Raw genomic sequence first — 14025 nt, 5'->3', positions numbered from 1 at the left:
GTTTCTCTGGGTAGTGTGATTTCCTCAATACCACTGAGGAAATTAAGTAGGATTTTGACATTAAAAAAACGTATCCTTTCTGGATTAGGTGCATATTATGGAGAGGCAATGAAATCCAAGTATTTGTCATGTCAGATCAAGGGAAGCAGAATTAAACCGGAATGCCAACAGATGCCTAGAAAGCCTTCATCCTCCAGGCAGGCAAAAAAACGACAACCCCACATTGAAAGTCTCTCTGATGTTTATTCAGCTTTAAAAGGATTGTGCAGAGGACTTTCCTTAAAAGATGGGTGATGACCAGGCATACTATTGGCCTGCTTTTGGTGGGCATTTTCCTGTCTTGCCCCCGTGCTGATGGGAGAACTTTCGGAACAGAGGTGAAGTTGCAAGATATGTTGATGTCACATCCAGACAAAAACCTGAATGTGAAGTCAGCGTGTCAGCCAGTGCTCTGGAAACTCTGTGGTTGCGTCTGTTATGTCTTGAGAGACATAATGGTAAAAGCTTGAGATACCATAGCTCATTATGCGGATTGTAAATACTGACCAATGGTGTGTATTCTGGAGGGAATGGGTTTGATCGGACGTTATGTATCGATTGTGATTGGATGTAACGTACCTAATGTGATTGGATGTTGTGAAACATTGTAGGTGTGGCTATGTCAGCCAGAATTCTATATAAGTTGCTGTTTTGCCTATGGAAGTGGTCTAGCTGGTCTAGCACCTACAAGGCTGAGCCTTCATGCTGTTATCACTGAAATAAAGCTGAAATCACTTGTTGAACTGTTCCTCTGAGTTAAGTGTCATACTTAACAGCGCCTGCCTCTGGCCCTGTGCCCCCTGTGTTCTCAGGGGTGCCAGGTGGTGGTCTGGAAATCCCTAGCGGTCAGATGTTAGGGGATCAGGTTGCAATTCCAAGAGAACTTTGGGTCCCATCTGGAGATTAGGCAGTCTGAAGTGTTACAGTCCAGAATCTACTACATTAACCAAACAAAGTGTAGATTACCTCAGAGTTAAAGCTCTTTGTACCTTCACTGACAATGTAGTACAAGTTCAAAGTAACCTGACCCTTCGTTCTAAGGAGATTAGACAGGTTACAAACCAGGATGGCATTTGGTTCTGTGAAATAAATCTGATGAACAAAATTTAATTTCAAAACTCTTTTCTCTATGCTAATTTAATTCATTAGTTTTGATCCAGTGAAAGACACCATCCCTTTGATCTATGGGCCTTTCCAATGTACCAGTTTCTAGTCCCACAGGAAGGAAGGAAGGAAGGAAGGAAGGAAGGAAGGAAGGAAGGAAGGAAGGATTATAACTGGTGTTGTCAGCTGCAGCTAGTGGCTGACACCCAATGGGAGACCAGGGGCGCAGGCACATGCACGGGTGCTGTTGAGTGATGGCATGACATTTCTTCTGGGGAAAATGTGGGAATGATGACACACCTCTCTAGGAAACACTGGAAACTCTGCAATTAAAAGATTGAGTTTCCAGCTATTCCTAGAGAGGCATGACATTACTTCTGGGTATTCTCTAGGAGTGATGTCACACCATCACCATCACCCAACAACAATTTTTTTTTTTTACATTTTCCCCTACCTACTAGCCACCGGAATACCACAAGGCAATGGGAGCTGGTGGCAGGAGATCTCCTACCTTCAGTGGGGAAATGGCAAATACTGTTGTTACACAAGTCGAACTTCCGATCCAGGGAAACCACCTATTGTGAGATGCTCATCAGATCCTTGTTTTGTCATTGTTTGCGTGCCAGGCTGAGTCTCGTTCTTTAGTGCCTATCTTTGCCATCCTAAGCAAAGTCACAACATTCTTAGTCCACTGAAATCCATGTCCATTAGAAGCATGTAACTCTGCTTAGGATGGCACTGTATCTTTGTTTATTTAAGGAATTAGTACCTCATTAAAAAAGATATTCCTGGAGGCTAACACTTGCAAAAAGTGGGATAAAACCATAGCATTATAAAAAATAGTAAAAATAAATGACAACTGTAAGCTAGCAGCAAAATAAAAACAATAAGAAAATCCATCATAGAAGAGCAGCAAAACACAGTAATATTATGTTTTATTTTGTGCTGTTGCTGTTTTGTGTTCCCGGCAGTTAGTTGGATGGGATCTTTTCATTACTGGGGTTTTTATCATTAATATTTTTTGTTGTGTGTTTATTAGCTTTATAGCCTTGGATGCCCCTTAGGGTACATACATGTATCTAAATTAAATATAGCTTTTCCCAGGCTTTCTCCAGCTTCAGTATGTTATCTCTGAAACCTGGTTTGGTATGATCTTCCTGGAGGGGACACAGTACAAACATGTTAGCAAGTCATCTGGATGGCAAGGTTTGCATCTTCAAAAGCCATGCTCACATCTGCACTACTGTCCTTCCATCAGTCCCTTGCAGGTGCCATTTTTCTGCCGCTAAAAAATAATAATCAGTAATCGCTATTGAGCTATAGAACAACATTTGAAAAAGAGCTGGTTTTTAGAGTCTGCTTTTCTCTACCTTAAGGAGTCTCAATGTGGCTTACAATCCCCTTCCCTATTTCTCCCCACAACAGGCACCTTGTGAGGTAGGTGGGGCTGAGAGAGCTCTGAGAGAACTGTGGGTGGCCCAAGGTCACCCAGCAGGCTTCATGTGGAGAAGTGGGGAATAAAATCCAGTTCTCCAGAGTAGACTCTCCTGCTCTTAACCACTGCACCACACTGGCTCTCTGCCATTCTTAACCACTAAACCACCCTGGGATTTAGCCCCAGTAGATTAGATTTAGATACTATTCTCTCTCCATTCACAGCTTTCACTTCTTGAAAAGTCTCTGGTTCTTTCTCTGTGAAGATTCGTCTGCACAAGAAGGGCTAGAGATTTACTTTTTTAAAAAAAAAAAGTGAAAGATGGGGCTTCAGAGGAGGTAGCACATTGTGCTAATAGGGATTTATAATTTCATAATTTATTTTATTTATTTAGAACATTTTAACGTCACCTTTCCACTCAATCAAGATCCCAAGTGCAATAGCAACTACTGATTTTTAAATAAAGGCATTGCAGTGGCACAGCACAGGGAAATCGGGGGGGGGGGGGAGGAATCACAATCAATAGAGGAAAGTGTACACAACAATCTCACAGGGATGCCCCATTGCCAGTACAAATGCTAAGGATGGATATTGACAAGTTACAGTCAGAAAAAGTTTGGCTGAGAGAATAGTATTCTGGTTATCTCTGGAATGTTTAATATGCTCTTGATAGGCATGCAATAAGATGCTTCAAGGGATGGCAAAATTTTATTTTGTTGTGGGCAGCATCTAGATACCAATATTTTGTTTACTTTTGATGATTTAAAGCACCCAGGAAGGGGCCCTATTTCCTTCAGAGGTATTTTGTTCTGGAGCCCTTTCAGAGGCACTGCATTAAAGAACTGGGAGATACTAGGATAAGAAAGTCTTTGGGCGATTTCTCACTAGAGCTGCCTTGCAGCACAGCCGCCGTTTGCCCCGACGCAAACATGTCAATTTCACACCCGAAGCATTTTGACTCGCGGCTTCGCCCAATTTCCTCCGCAGTTTCGTGATCCTGGTTTTTGAGGATCATGAAACTGCGGAGGAAATTGGGCGAAGCCGCGGGTCAAATGCAGCCCCGCAGCCTCGGATGTGAAATTGACACGTTTGTGTTGGGGCAAACGGTGGCTGTGCTGCAAGGCAGCTCTAGTGAGAAATTGCCCTTTGTCTAACACATTTTGCACTAGGTTCGCCAGCCTCCAGGTGGGGCCTGGGGATCTCCCGCTTTTACAAATGATTTCCAGCTGACAGAGATCAGCTCCCCTGGAGAAAATGGCTGCTTTGAAGGGTGGACTCTATGGCATTGTGCCATACTGAGGCCCCTCCCCTCCCCAAACCCCACCTTCACCTGGATCCAGCTATTTTCTAACCCAGACCTGGCAACCCTATGTTGCACTGTCATCCTGCTAAAAATCCATCAGCACAGCTCTTGTATCTTAGACAAACATTAATCCAGTGCCCTTGACTATTAAACAGTAAATTGTATTGACCTTTGAAGTCCATGACCACGACTAAACCAAACATGTCATTGGCTGCCTTCAGTGGAATACAGAATTCAACATACACATTCAGTTGTGCAGCTGGTGCATTGTTAGGCATTAGGCCTGTAGTAGCTTAGTGCAGGTGTTGCAAGTGGGCTACAATGAATATACACATGGGATACACATAGACTTCATCCTGACAAGACAGAGGTTTTCTGGGCTAGGAGAAAGGCAGACCAGGGGCTCAAGATCTCTCCTGTCTTGGATGGGATTATATTCATCTCAAAAAGCCAGGTTTACGGCTTGGAAGTGCTGCTTGACACAGCAGTTGCCTTTGAAAACCAGTTTGCTGTGGGGGCTCGGAGTGCAGGTTATCCAGCTTCCTGGTTCAACAAATTACCAGATTACAAAATACAATACAAAATACATTTAGATTAGAAAGTGCCATAACACCCATAGAAGGCTCAAGCAATCCTGATACTCATAAACTGGAATGAGATTTCAAATGCAGCGTCCTACTGCTACACACTCATGATCCTGCAGAATATCCAAAATGATTGCTTTACTCATAGCGTTTCTAAGCTTCAATTCAAAATGCAAGGTCCGGTTCATAGTATTAGTAAGCGAAAAGCTCAATGCCATAAATCATTACAAGGTACAAGGTCTAATTAGAGTAAAATTCCAAATGCAGTGCCTTGCTTGCTGCAGACTCTTGATCCTACTGGGGCCTTTTTAAGGCGGGATGTAACAGTGGCTCCCCAGGGCCATTTTAGGTTGGGGAAAATGTCATGGAGGAGCTTAAGCCCCTTCTCCCTAGGGACTGCAGGGTTGATCCAAGCTGGTGGTTGATCCACATGCCTGGGAATTCCCAGCATATGTCTCGACCTGGTGCAGACTCTGGAACGGCGTACCTTGTAGTAGTCAGGAGGACCTGATGGACTGTAGTGAGGTACTGCTGTTGCCTTCATGTCCTCTTGCGAACTCCCCCAAAGTACCCTGTGGCCATGATGGGGAAACAGATACTAAACTTAGATGGATCATTGGTCTGATCCAGGAGGGTTTTTATGTTGCTGTTTTCATTCTGGAGCAGGAATTTACACTACAAGCAGCCACCATGGGTTGCACAAGTCCTCACTAGTCCTAAGCAGAGTCACACCCTTCTGTATCCATTGAATTAAGTGGGCTTAGCAGGGTGTGTAACTAGTCACACGCTATGTAGTTCTCATTTTCATCTTGAGGCTACGCAGAACAGCCAGCTGATCTTTAAAGTCAGTAAACTATTTCATGTTTTATCTTGTACAATAATATGCAACGCAAATGGGAGTTATGCAGTGCAGCAGATTTCAGCCACACCTTTGGCTCATGAAGGCTTCCAGTGATCTATGGGAACCAGATAAGACCCTGGGCTAGTTCACTCACAGTCCCCGCTCACAGAAAGTTAGCATGCCAGAGTACAGTACCTCCCCAACATTTAATTATTTTTGTGGAGGGAGTTTTTAATTGAGAAGAGCATTCATTCATATTATTGATTGATTTAGAATATTTGCAAGCCCACCTCTCTCCTTTGGATGGACCGACAATCTCACTGGCACGACTATCTTCATCTCAGAGATCTCATAGAGCGCTTAGCAGAAGTAGGAACGTTCCAAAGAGAATTTACCAATCTGGAAAAAGTCATTACTTCTTATCCCAAATCTTCAAAGGGTTTGCTGTCTAAGCTTTACAAAGTGGTAATCATCGAGGACAACCCCTTAAAAATGAAATACCAAACAAAGTGGGAGGACGAGCTAGATGTGTGCCGGCAGAAGAAAGATTGGGAAGCCATCTGGGGTTTGCCAGCAAATAGCTCAAAGATATACAACACAAAGTTTCAGTTCTTTAAGACTGTCTTGAGATGGTACTTGATCCCTCAGCAAATACATAAATTTAGCTGAACTAATAGCCCCATGTGCTGGAAAGGGTGCGGACAAGAAGGGACCTACTTGCACTGCTGGTGGTCCTGCCCCAAGATCCAACAGTTTTAGACGATGGTGAAGCAACAAATCGAGACCATCACAGCTCAAACCATCACCCTCACACTGGAATCCTTTCTGCTGCACCACTTCAGTGCTGAACCACTGGGACGACTCCATTCAGGACCATAAAAGAGAACTCATCTTAACTCTCCTGGCAATAGCCTGCTTAACCATTTCTACTAACTGGAAATCCCCTGCAGCACCATCAGTAACAGCCTGGCATGACAAACTTTGGGAACATTATGTAATGGCAAAAATTTCTGATTCACTCAAGAGTTCATAATCAGACACATCTCTCCAAGTTTGTGTCAACCTGGTACCCTGTTCTCTCCTACTTACAAGCCCTAGACATTCTCCCCCCCAACCCTCTCTATCTCAAGTGGTTAACCCTGTAGGTTCGGATCTCTCCATTTAGATACTACGGCTGTAGTTGGATGCACTGTGTTACACTGTATCTTAATGCACTGTATGTTAACTTAAAATTAATAAAGATGATTAAAAAACAAAAAAGGAGCTCTACTTTAGTTTGGGGCCATGGCAGGGAGAGATGGGATGTTTAATTCTCCCTTTTTTTTGGACCTCAAATGATTCCCTGGAGCTTTTGTTTGTCCAGTGGAAGAGACATAACATACAACCTTCAAGTTATCTGTATGTTTCCATAAATGAGGCAAACAATTAAGAAACTGGCTCATTTGTCATATCTGGCAATGTTTACCAGTAGAGAGAGAGGGCACTGCGATGCTATTGATACTGCTTTGCTTCACAACAATGTTTAGTGTCATCAACCATTACTGATTTGACTATTTAAGGTGGGGAAAAGAGGGCACTGTGCTTTGCTGGTTCTTCTCTAGTTAGACAAATTGGTACCAGAAGGTGGTGCTGGGTTAAGCACAGTTACACCATGTTCCCCATGTTGTTTAATATCTATATGAAACCACTGACAGAGATCATCCAGAAATCTGGTGCACAGAGTCAGTACTATGCTGATGACACACAGCTCTGTTTCTCCCTTTTGCCTGTGCCAAGTAAAGCAGTGGAAGTATCTGGAGGCAGTTATGAACTAGATGAGGACCAGTTCAATCCAGGCAGGACTGAAGTGGTCAGAAATACAGTTAATGGAGGATTATGGGGTCAGCCTTTTCTGTATGGGGCTGCACTCTCTTAAAGAAGTAGGTTGGGAGTTTAGCAGTGCTGCTAGAATTAGGTTTCCAGATGGAGGCTCAGATCTCCTCTATGACACACAGAACCCTTTCCTAGCTTTAGCTGGTACACTGGCTGCAGCCTTTCCTTGGCCAACAAGATCTGGCCATGGTTGCCTATGCTCAGATCACATACAGACTGAACTACTGCAATGGACTTTATTTGGGGCTACCCTTGAAGATTGTTCCAAAGCTCTAATTAGTGCAAAATGCAATAGCAAAATTGTGGAATAAAGAAGGTTACAGTGAGTATCTCTGCTCAGTCTGGAAAGAGTTTCACTGGCTACCAGTTTTCAGACATAATTCTAAGGTGCTGTATTACTTTTAAAAACCCATACTGTCTGGAATTGTAATTCTTAAAGCTCCCATACCTATCGACCCATCAGTTAAGATTTTCTGGAGATGCTCTTCCTGGTGTTACCTCATGTGGTCAAGCAGCGAAAAAGAGAAGCAGTAAACGAGGTATTCACAGGCATTTCAGGCAGAACAGGTATTCTGTTGATGATGAAAGACCAAGAAGGATAATGCATGCTGAGAACCTCGAGGCTAGCACCAAGAATGACCATAAGCAGGCTGGAAGAAGAAAGACTTTACAGTACAATTCCGAGCAGAGTCACAGCCTTCTAAGTCCATTGACTACAGTGGAAACAGAAAGGTGTTAACTCTGTTTAGGACTGCCGGTCTCCGTTTTGGGCCAAGGTTTGCTACTAGAATTACAGGATGTGCCTGAAGGTGTAATTAAACCCACAGATTTGTTTTGGGCTCACTGGTGTCAGCAAGCTGCCAAATGTGTTTCTGCTTTCACTTTCATGCACATTCCTTTCCATGTGCTTAATTGCTTTGCCGCAGCAACAAGTATCTTTCAAGGCCGCAGGAGGAGAGCTGCTGGAGACATTGCTTGGGTTATCCCGCGGATGAGTCGTGGGAAGCTTTACCTGTTATGCTTATTAGTACAGTTAGTTCTCAGGCCTAATGGCGCACGCGGGAACTCCTGCAATTGGGTCCTGGTGATTTGAATGTACTATATCTTGACATGCTCTTTGGTTGCAAGTTATTCCTAACAGTGTTCCTGTCAATGCACCTTTAGCTTCAATAAAAGTAAAACCTTTCTACAAGCGTGTACTTCGTTGTCGCTGGGGGGAACCTGACAACTGGAGAATTTCCAGATTAAAACCAGATAAACTCATACTCAAAATATCAACTCTAACAGAAGCACAACTTTTGACTTTTAATTCAGGGTATTATCGGGTTTTAATGGCCTTATCAGCTTTTTAATGGCCTGCTTCTGTTTTATGGATCGTTTCTATGCTGCTTGTTTTTTAATGGCTTGCTTTTAATGCCAGAGTTTTTAATTGTAAGCTTCCTCAAACAGGACTCTGGAGAACATAGAAATGTTATAAATAAACAAATAAGAGTGTGACTTTCTTAGTATTACACTGTTACTGGGACATCCTGGTTCAGTTGGAGACTGACAGAACACTTTCTTCAAGAATAATTTCTATAACAATATTTTTTATTAAGGTCATAAAAATTAAGATTACAGTTTTATGCAACAAACGAGAATAGAACAGAAGTAATTGCTGGAGTTAGGGTGGCACTTTTTCCTGCTTGCCAAGTTTACAGTAATTGCTGGTGGTTATAGCTAAGATTGCCCCGTGTAGACATTTCCCCACAAGTGCAATTAGAACTGAAACAAAGACCTTATTGAGTGCATCTTCATGCTCCTGCACATTTTATTCCCACCACACTTCAAAGGAGAATTCACGGGCCTGGTCTTCCCCACATATTGTACAATCCAGACAGGTGTACAGATAAGGGTCAGTCAGTCAATCAAATAGTTTATTGTATATAGCCATAGGCCATTACAAGTTGAGAAGCCACAAAATACAGTGATAAATAAAGCCGTAAAACTAGAATATAAACATTTGTGATTAAAACAGATTAAAATTTAACAGACTACATTTTCAAGAAACCACCCTCAACAATACCCTCTCAGAGCTTAACTTTTTTACTGCAAAGGCAAATAGAGAGACTTTGTAGGATATATATGCATTATCATCAGATAGCAGGAATACAATCTTCTGGTCTACAGAATATGAGTTTATGGCAGATAAAATTGCTGCCAAAAATTTAACCCCGGGGTTAGTATATAACGGACAAAATAAGATATTATGGGGTAAATCCTCTGGTGTAAGCGATCCACAGACACAGACAGGTTGGTCCAATGGTATTTGAAGATAGCAGCTGGTCAGAACAGTCTAGGGCTGCCAAGCCGCGGCGGGGGATCCGTGCGTCTTCACAGGATCCCTGCCGCGGGGGACAGTGATACGCGTTGCACAGCCATCGCCAGGATGTGACGCTACGCGTCGCTCTGGCAACGGGACTCCAAACAGCCTTGTTGCCAGAGCAATGCGTAGCGTCACATCCTGGCGACGGCGGTGCAACGCGTATCACTGTCCCCCGCAGCAGGGATCCTGTGAAGACGCACGGATCTCCCGCCGCGGCTTGGCAGCCCTAGAACAGTCATTGGCATAGATTGAAAATGAAATGATGTAAAGGTCCTCCTAAGAATGTGGTTGGAGATGTTGGTCAAATAAGCTGATCTAAAATGATCTAGTTTAAATAATTATACCACGGTACTACAGATAGGGTTGTCAACTCTGGGTTGGGAAATTCCTGGAGATTTGGGGGTAGAGCCTGGAGATGGTGGGGTCTGGGGAGAGGATGGGCCTCAGTGGGTTATTATAATGTCATAGACTCCACCATTCAAAGCAGCCACTTTCCCCCAGGGTAACTGGTCTCTGTCTTCTGGAGTTCAGTTGTAAGTTTGGGGCATCTCCAGGCCCCACCTGGAGATTGACAACTCAATGTATAGACTTTCTCATAGTAGTAGTAGAAGAAGAAGAGATTGGATTTATACCCTGCCCTTCACTACCCAAGGGAGTCTCAGAGCGGCTTACAAACTCCTTTCCCTTCCCCTCCCCACAACAGACACCCTGTGAGGTAGGTGGGGCTGAGAGAGCTCTGACAGAAACTGCTCTTTTTCAAGTACAGCTCTTATCAAAACCACAAACACACATAAAACAGTCTTACATGAAGGTCCACTGTAGGTGGGCAATTTTCTCAGTGGAGGGTGGTAAGCAGTGGGGTACCGCAGGGATCAGTACTTGGTCCACTGCTTTTTAACTTGTTCATTAATGATTTGGAGATGGGAGTAAGCAGTGAGGTGGCTAAATTTGCGGATGATACAAAGTTGTTCAGGGTGGTGAAAACCAGTGAGGATTGTGAGGCACTCCAAGGGGATCTGTCAAGGATGGGCGAGTGGGCGTCAACATGGCAAATGTGGTTCAATGTGGCCAAGTGCAAGGTGATGCACATTGGAGCCAAAAATCCTAAATATAAATACACATTGATGGGGTCTGAACTGGCAGAGACTGAGCAAGAGAGAGATCTTGGAGTTGTAGTGGATAACTCACTGAAAATGTCGAGACAGTGTGTGACTGCAATAAAGAAGGCCAATGCTATGCTGGGGATTATTAGGAAGGGTATTGAAAACAGATCAGCCAATGTAATAATGCCCCTATATAAATCAATGGTGAGACCTCATTTGGAATACTGTGTACAGTTCTGGGCACCACACCTTAAAAAGGATATTATAGCTTTGGAAAAAGTGCAGAAAAGGGCAACTCGAATGATAAAAGGGTTGGAACACTTTCCCTATGAGGAAAGGTTAAAGCGCTTAGGGCTCTTTAGCTTGGAGAAAAGACGACTGAGGGGTGACATGATCGAGGTTTATAAGATTATGCATGGGAAAGAGCAGGTAGAGAAAGAGGTACTTTTCTCCCTTTCTCACAATACAAGAACTCGTGGGCACTCCATGAAACTGCAGAGCGGTTGGGTTAGAACGGATAAAAGGAAGTACTTCTTCACCCAAAGAGTGATTAACACATGGAATTCACTGCCACAGGAAGTGGTGGGTGCTACAAGCATGGACGGCTTCAAAAGGGGATTAGATAAGCATATGGAGCAGAGGTCCATCAGTGGCTATTAGCCACAAGGTATAGCTAGGGGCTCTGGGGCAAGTGATGCTCTGTCTTCTTGGTGCTTGGGGGGGCGTCAACAGTGGGAGGGCTTCTAATGTCCTGGCCCCACCGGTGGACCTCCTGATGGCACTGGTATTTCTGGCCACTGTGTGACACAGAGTGTTGGACTGGATGGGCCTTTGGCCTGATCCAACATTGGCGTCTCTTATGTTCTTATGTTCAGAACCGTGATTTCTCTTGATTTCATTTAATTGTTAAAGCAAAGAGAGATGAAGGTGAAGAAACGCTTTTAAAGTACTGGAGCAAGTCATTTCTGTAGCTTGAGATAACCTACCCTCATCCGAACTATAACCCCATGTATTATGTATGCATTTTAAAGCAGAAAAATTCTTTTGGATGTGAGAATATACAGAGGCTCTAATTTGATTCAACAAACATGATGACAGAACAGGAGAAAACAGAAACCCAGAATCTTGATAGTTGGTCTGATGTTCTTCCTCTTACTTCAGATCTTAAAATGTCAGCACAGTGCGGATGCTGAAATATGAAATGATGACTATAAGAACTTGGCAAGCCACATTCTAGACATTCAAGCAGAGCTGCTAGCATTAACTTTCCACCACAGGATGCAACCTGTTCCTGGGGAAAGTTACCAGGACATATCCTGGAAAACCAGATTGTGTACCTTTAATTACCATTCTTTGAAGGGTCACCCGTGCAATCACATAAGGGTTCTGCGCTGAAAGAGAAATGTAGAATTCTAACCTAGGAAACGGCATTCACCACAAGGGAGCTTTTTGACCCTGTGCACATCTTGAGGGGAGGGGATGGGAGGGACACTTTTCTGCTCAGTTCCTTCAGCCTGCACATGCAGCTCTTCCAACATATGGAGAAAGAAGCATGTGTTGTGTTGGGGCACAGATGACTGCTCAAAGAACATGAATTACAGGCAGGGCTCTTTTTGTAGAAAAAGCCCAGCAGGAACTCATTAGCATAATAGGCCACAACCAACAGCAGAAACTCATTAGCATATTAGGCCACACCCCTGACAGTGCCGCGCAGCAGCGGGGCGCTTGTGCAAGCCGGCCCTTGGAGGGGACGAGAGCCAGTTTAAACTGCCGTCCCTTGGGTTGCCTGGGTGCCCCACGGCTGTGGGGTGCCTGTGCAAGCCAGCCCTTGGACAGGCCGGAAAAGGCATGGGGAGGCATTTAAATGCCTCTCCAATCCTTCCAGGGGCCCCCCTGGCCTGTCCGCCTCAGAGTCACCAGGAGGGTTGATCTCCAGGCCTTCCCTCTGTAGCCACACATGCAGAGGTTTTGGCTGTAGTGGGCGTGGCCAACTCTGAAGCCAGCCGGAACTCCGTTCCTGTGCGTTCCTGACCCAAAATAGCCCTGATTACAGGTAAGCAAACTGTTTTTCTTCTTCATGGCCTCTGTGCATATGAGAGATGGGGGTGTGAGGAAACAATTCTTGAGAGTGGGCTTTTCTGTATTATCGTTTTCCTAGCTTGTGTGTTCCTGTTGCTTCAGGGTTTCCCCCCCCTGTTCCACGTGTGTTTTGCTCCCACTAGTGGTCGATTCTATATTACATCACGTTATGTCCAGCAGAAAACCCTGAAGCTTAAATCTGCAGGGAGATATGCTGGACAAAAAGCAATGTAATATCGACTCAACCACTAGAGGGAGAAAAACATACGTGGAACAGAAAACCCCTCCCCATGCAACAGGAGCTCGCAAGGAGAAGAAGAATGCAGGAAAGCCCAGTGGTACATCAGGGTTTAACTCCCAATTGTGAAGGAGGAGAGATAGCATTGGCACAAGTGATGGCCCCAGCAATATAAATTGTATAGCCAGCCACCACTGGCACTGCAACAGAGGTAGACAAGGGAGGCACTCAGAATTCGAATATTTCAACACTTTGTTGTTGTTGCTCTTTGTCCTTATCACCAGTGATGTTAACATGCACTCGTGTATTGGAGCCATTGCAGTGATTGCAGAGAAGCTTCAGCAGAGCTTGGCTTCTGTCTGTATGTTTTTATGCACTTGCGTTTCAGCTTTTCGAAGTGGAAATATGAGTCTGGAGATGCAGCAGACATGGCTCCAGAAGGTAAAAAAACCTGAAGGGCACGTGACCCTGAGTGACAGCATGGGTGGGGCAAATTGGAAAAAATAAATAAAGCCAAGGCCAATTGTAATGTATTGAAATCGCTTGTGTATGAATCGCCTCATTCACTCCCCATGCAAAGCTTGAGCCAGACAAAGGCTCCTCCGAACCTCTCTCTCATTGGTAGCCCTCTAGCAGCGACCAATCAGGAACTGCACAAGCTCCAGCGAGGGAAAGACTCTCATTGGTCTTTAACTACTCAATCTCATTGGTTGTTATCTGTAAATAGGCGTGGCTATGTTAGCCCGGTAAGGTTTAAAAGGAGCCTTGCTCCCTATGTTAACCTGTTCTGGTTTTGAATGCGTTTGAGTGTTTGTTCGCTACTTCAATAAAGCTGAATCACTGAGCTGAAATCATTCTCCGATCCTTTGTTAGCACGATCTAACACCAATGGTGCAAAATCAGGTCAAAGTATATTTTATTACTCAGTTAAATTTCCAAAAATTCCCTACGTGTTTTGCCAACGGGCTCCATCAGGGGAATCTGTCTTGCAGTAGTTCATTTTTGAGGAACTACTGCAAGACGAACAGATTCTCCTCACAAAGCCTGTTGGCAAAACGTGTA

At 44.1% G+C, this 14025-nt stretch overlaps 1 protein-coding gene across 1 annotated transcript in view; it reads right to left on the bottom strand.

The window, feature by feature from the left end:
* Nucleotides 1-11783: 11783 nt before the first annotated feature.
* The window catches only part of LOC107114465 (alcohol dehydrogenase 1A-like), a 17949-nt gene continuing 15707 nt past the window's right edge, over nucleotides 11784-14025 (bottom strand). Inside the window, exon 9 of the mRNA XM_015415963.1 lies at nucleotides 11784-11835. Coding sequence (XP_015271449.1) covers nucleotides 11811-11835 — 25 coding nt within the window. The 3' untranslated portion in view covers nucleotides 11784-11810. The remainder of the gene's footprint in view (nucleotides 11836-14025) is intronic.

The sequence above is a fragment of the Gekko japonicus genome, unplaced genomic scaffold (assembly GCF_001447785.1).
Source record: "Gekko japonicus isolate JY-2015 unplaced genomic scaffold, Gekko_japonicus_V1.1 scaffold68, whole genome shotgun sequence".
NCBI lineage: Eukaryota > Metazoa > Chordata > Lepidosauria > Squamata > Gekkonidae > Gekko > Gekko japonicus.
This window is presented reverse-complemented; position numbering and strand designations above follow the sequence as displayed.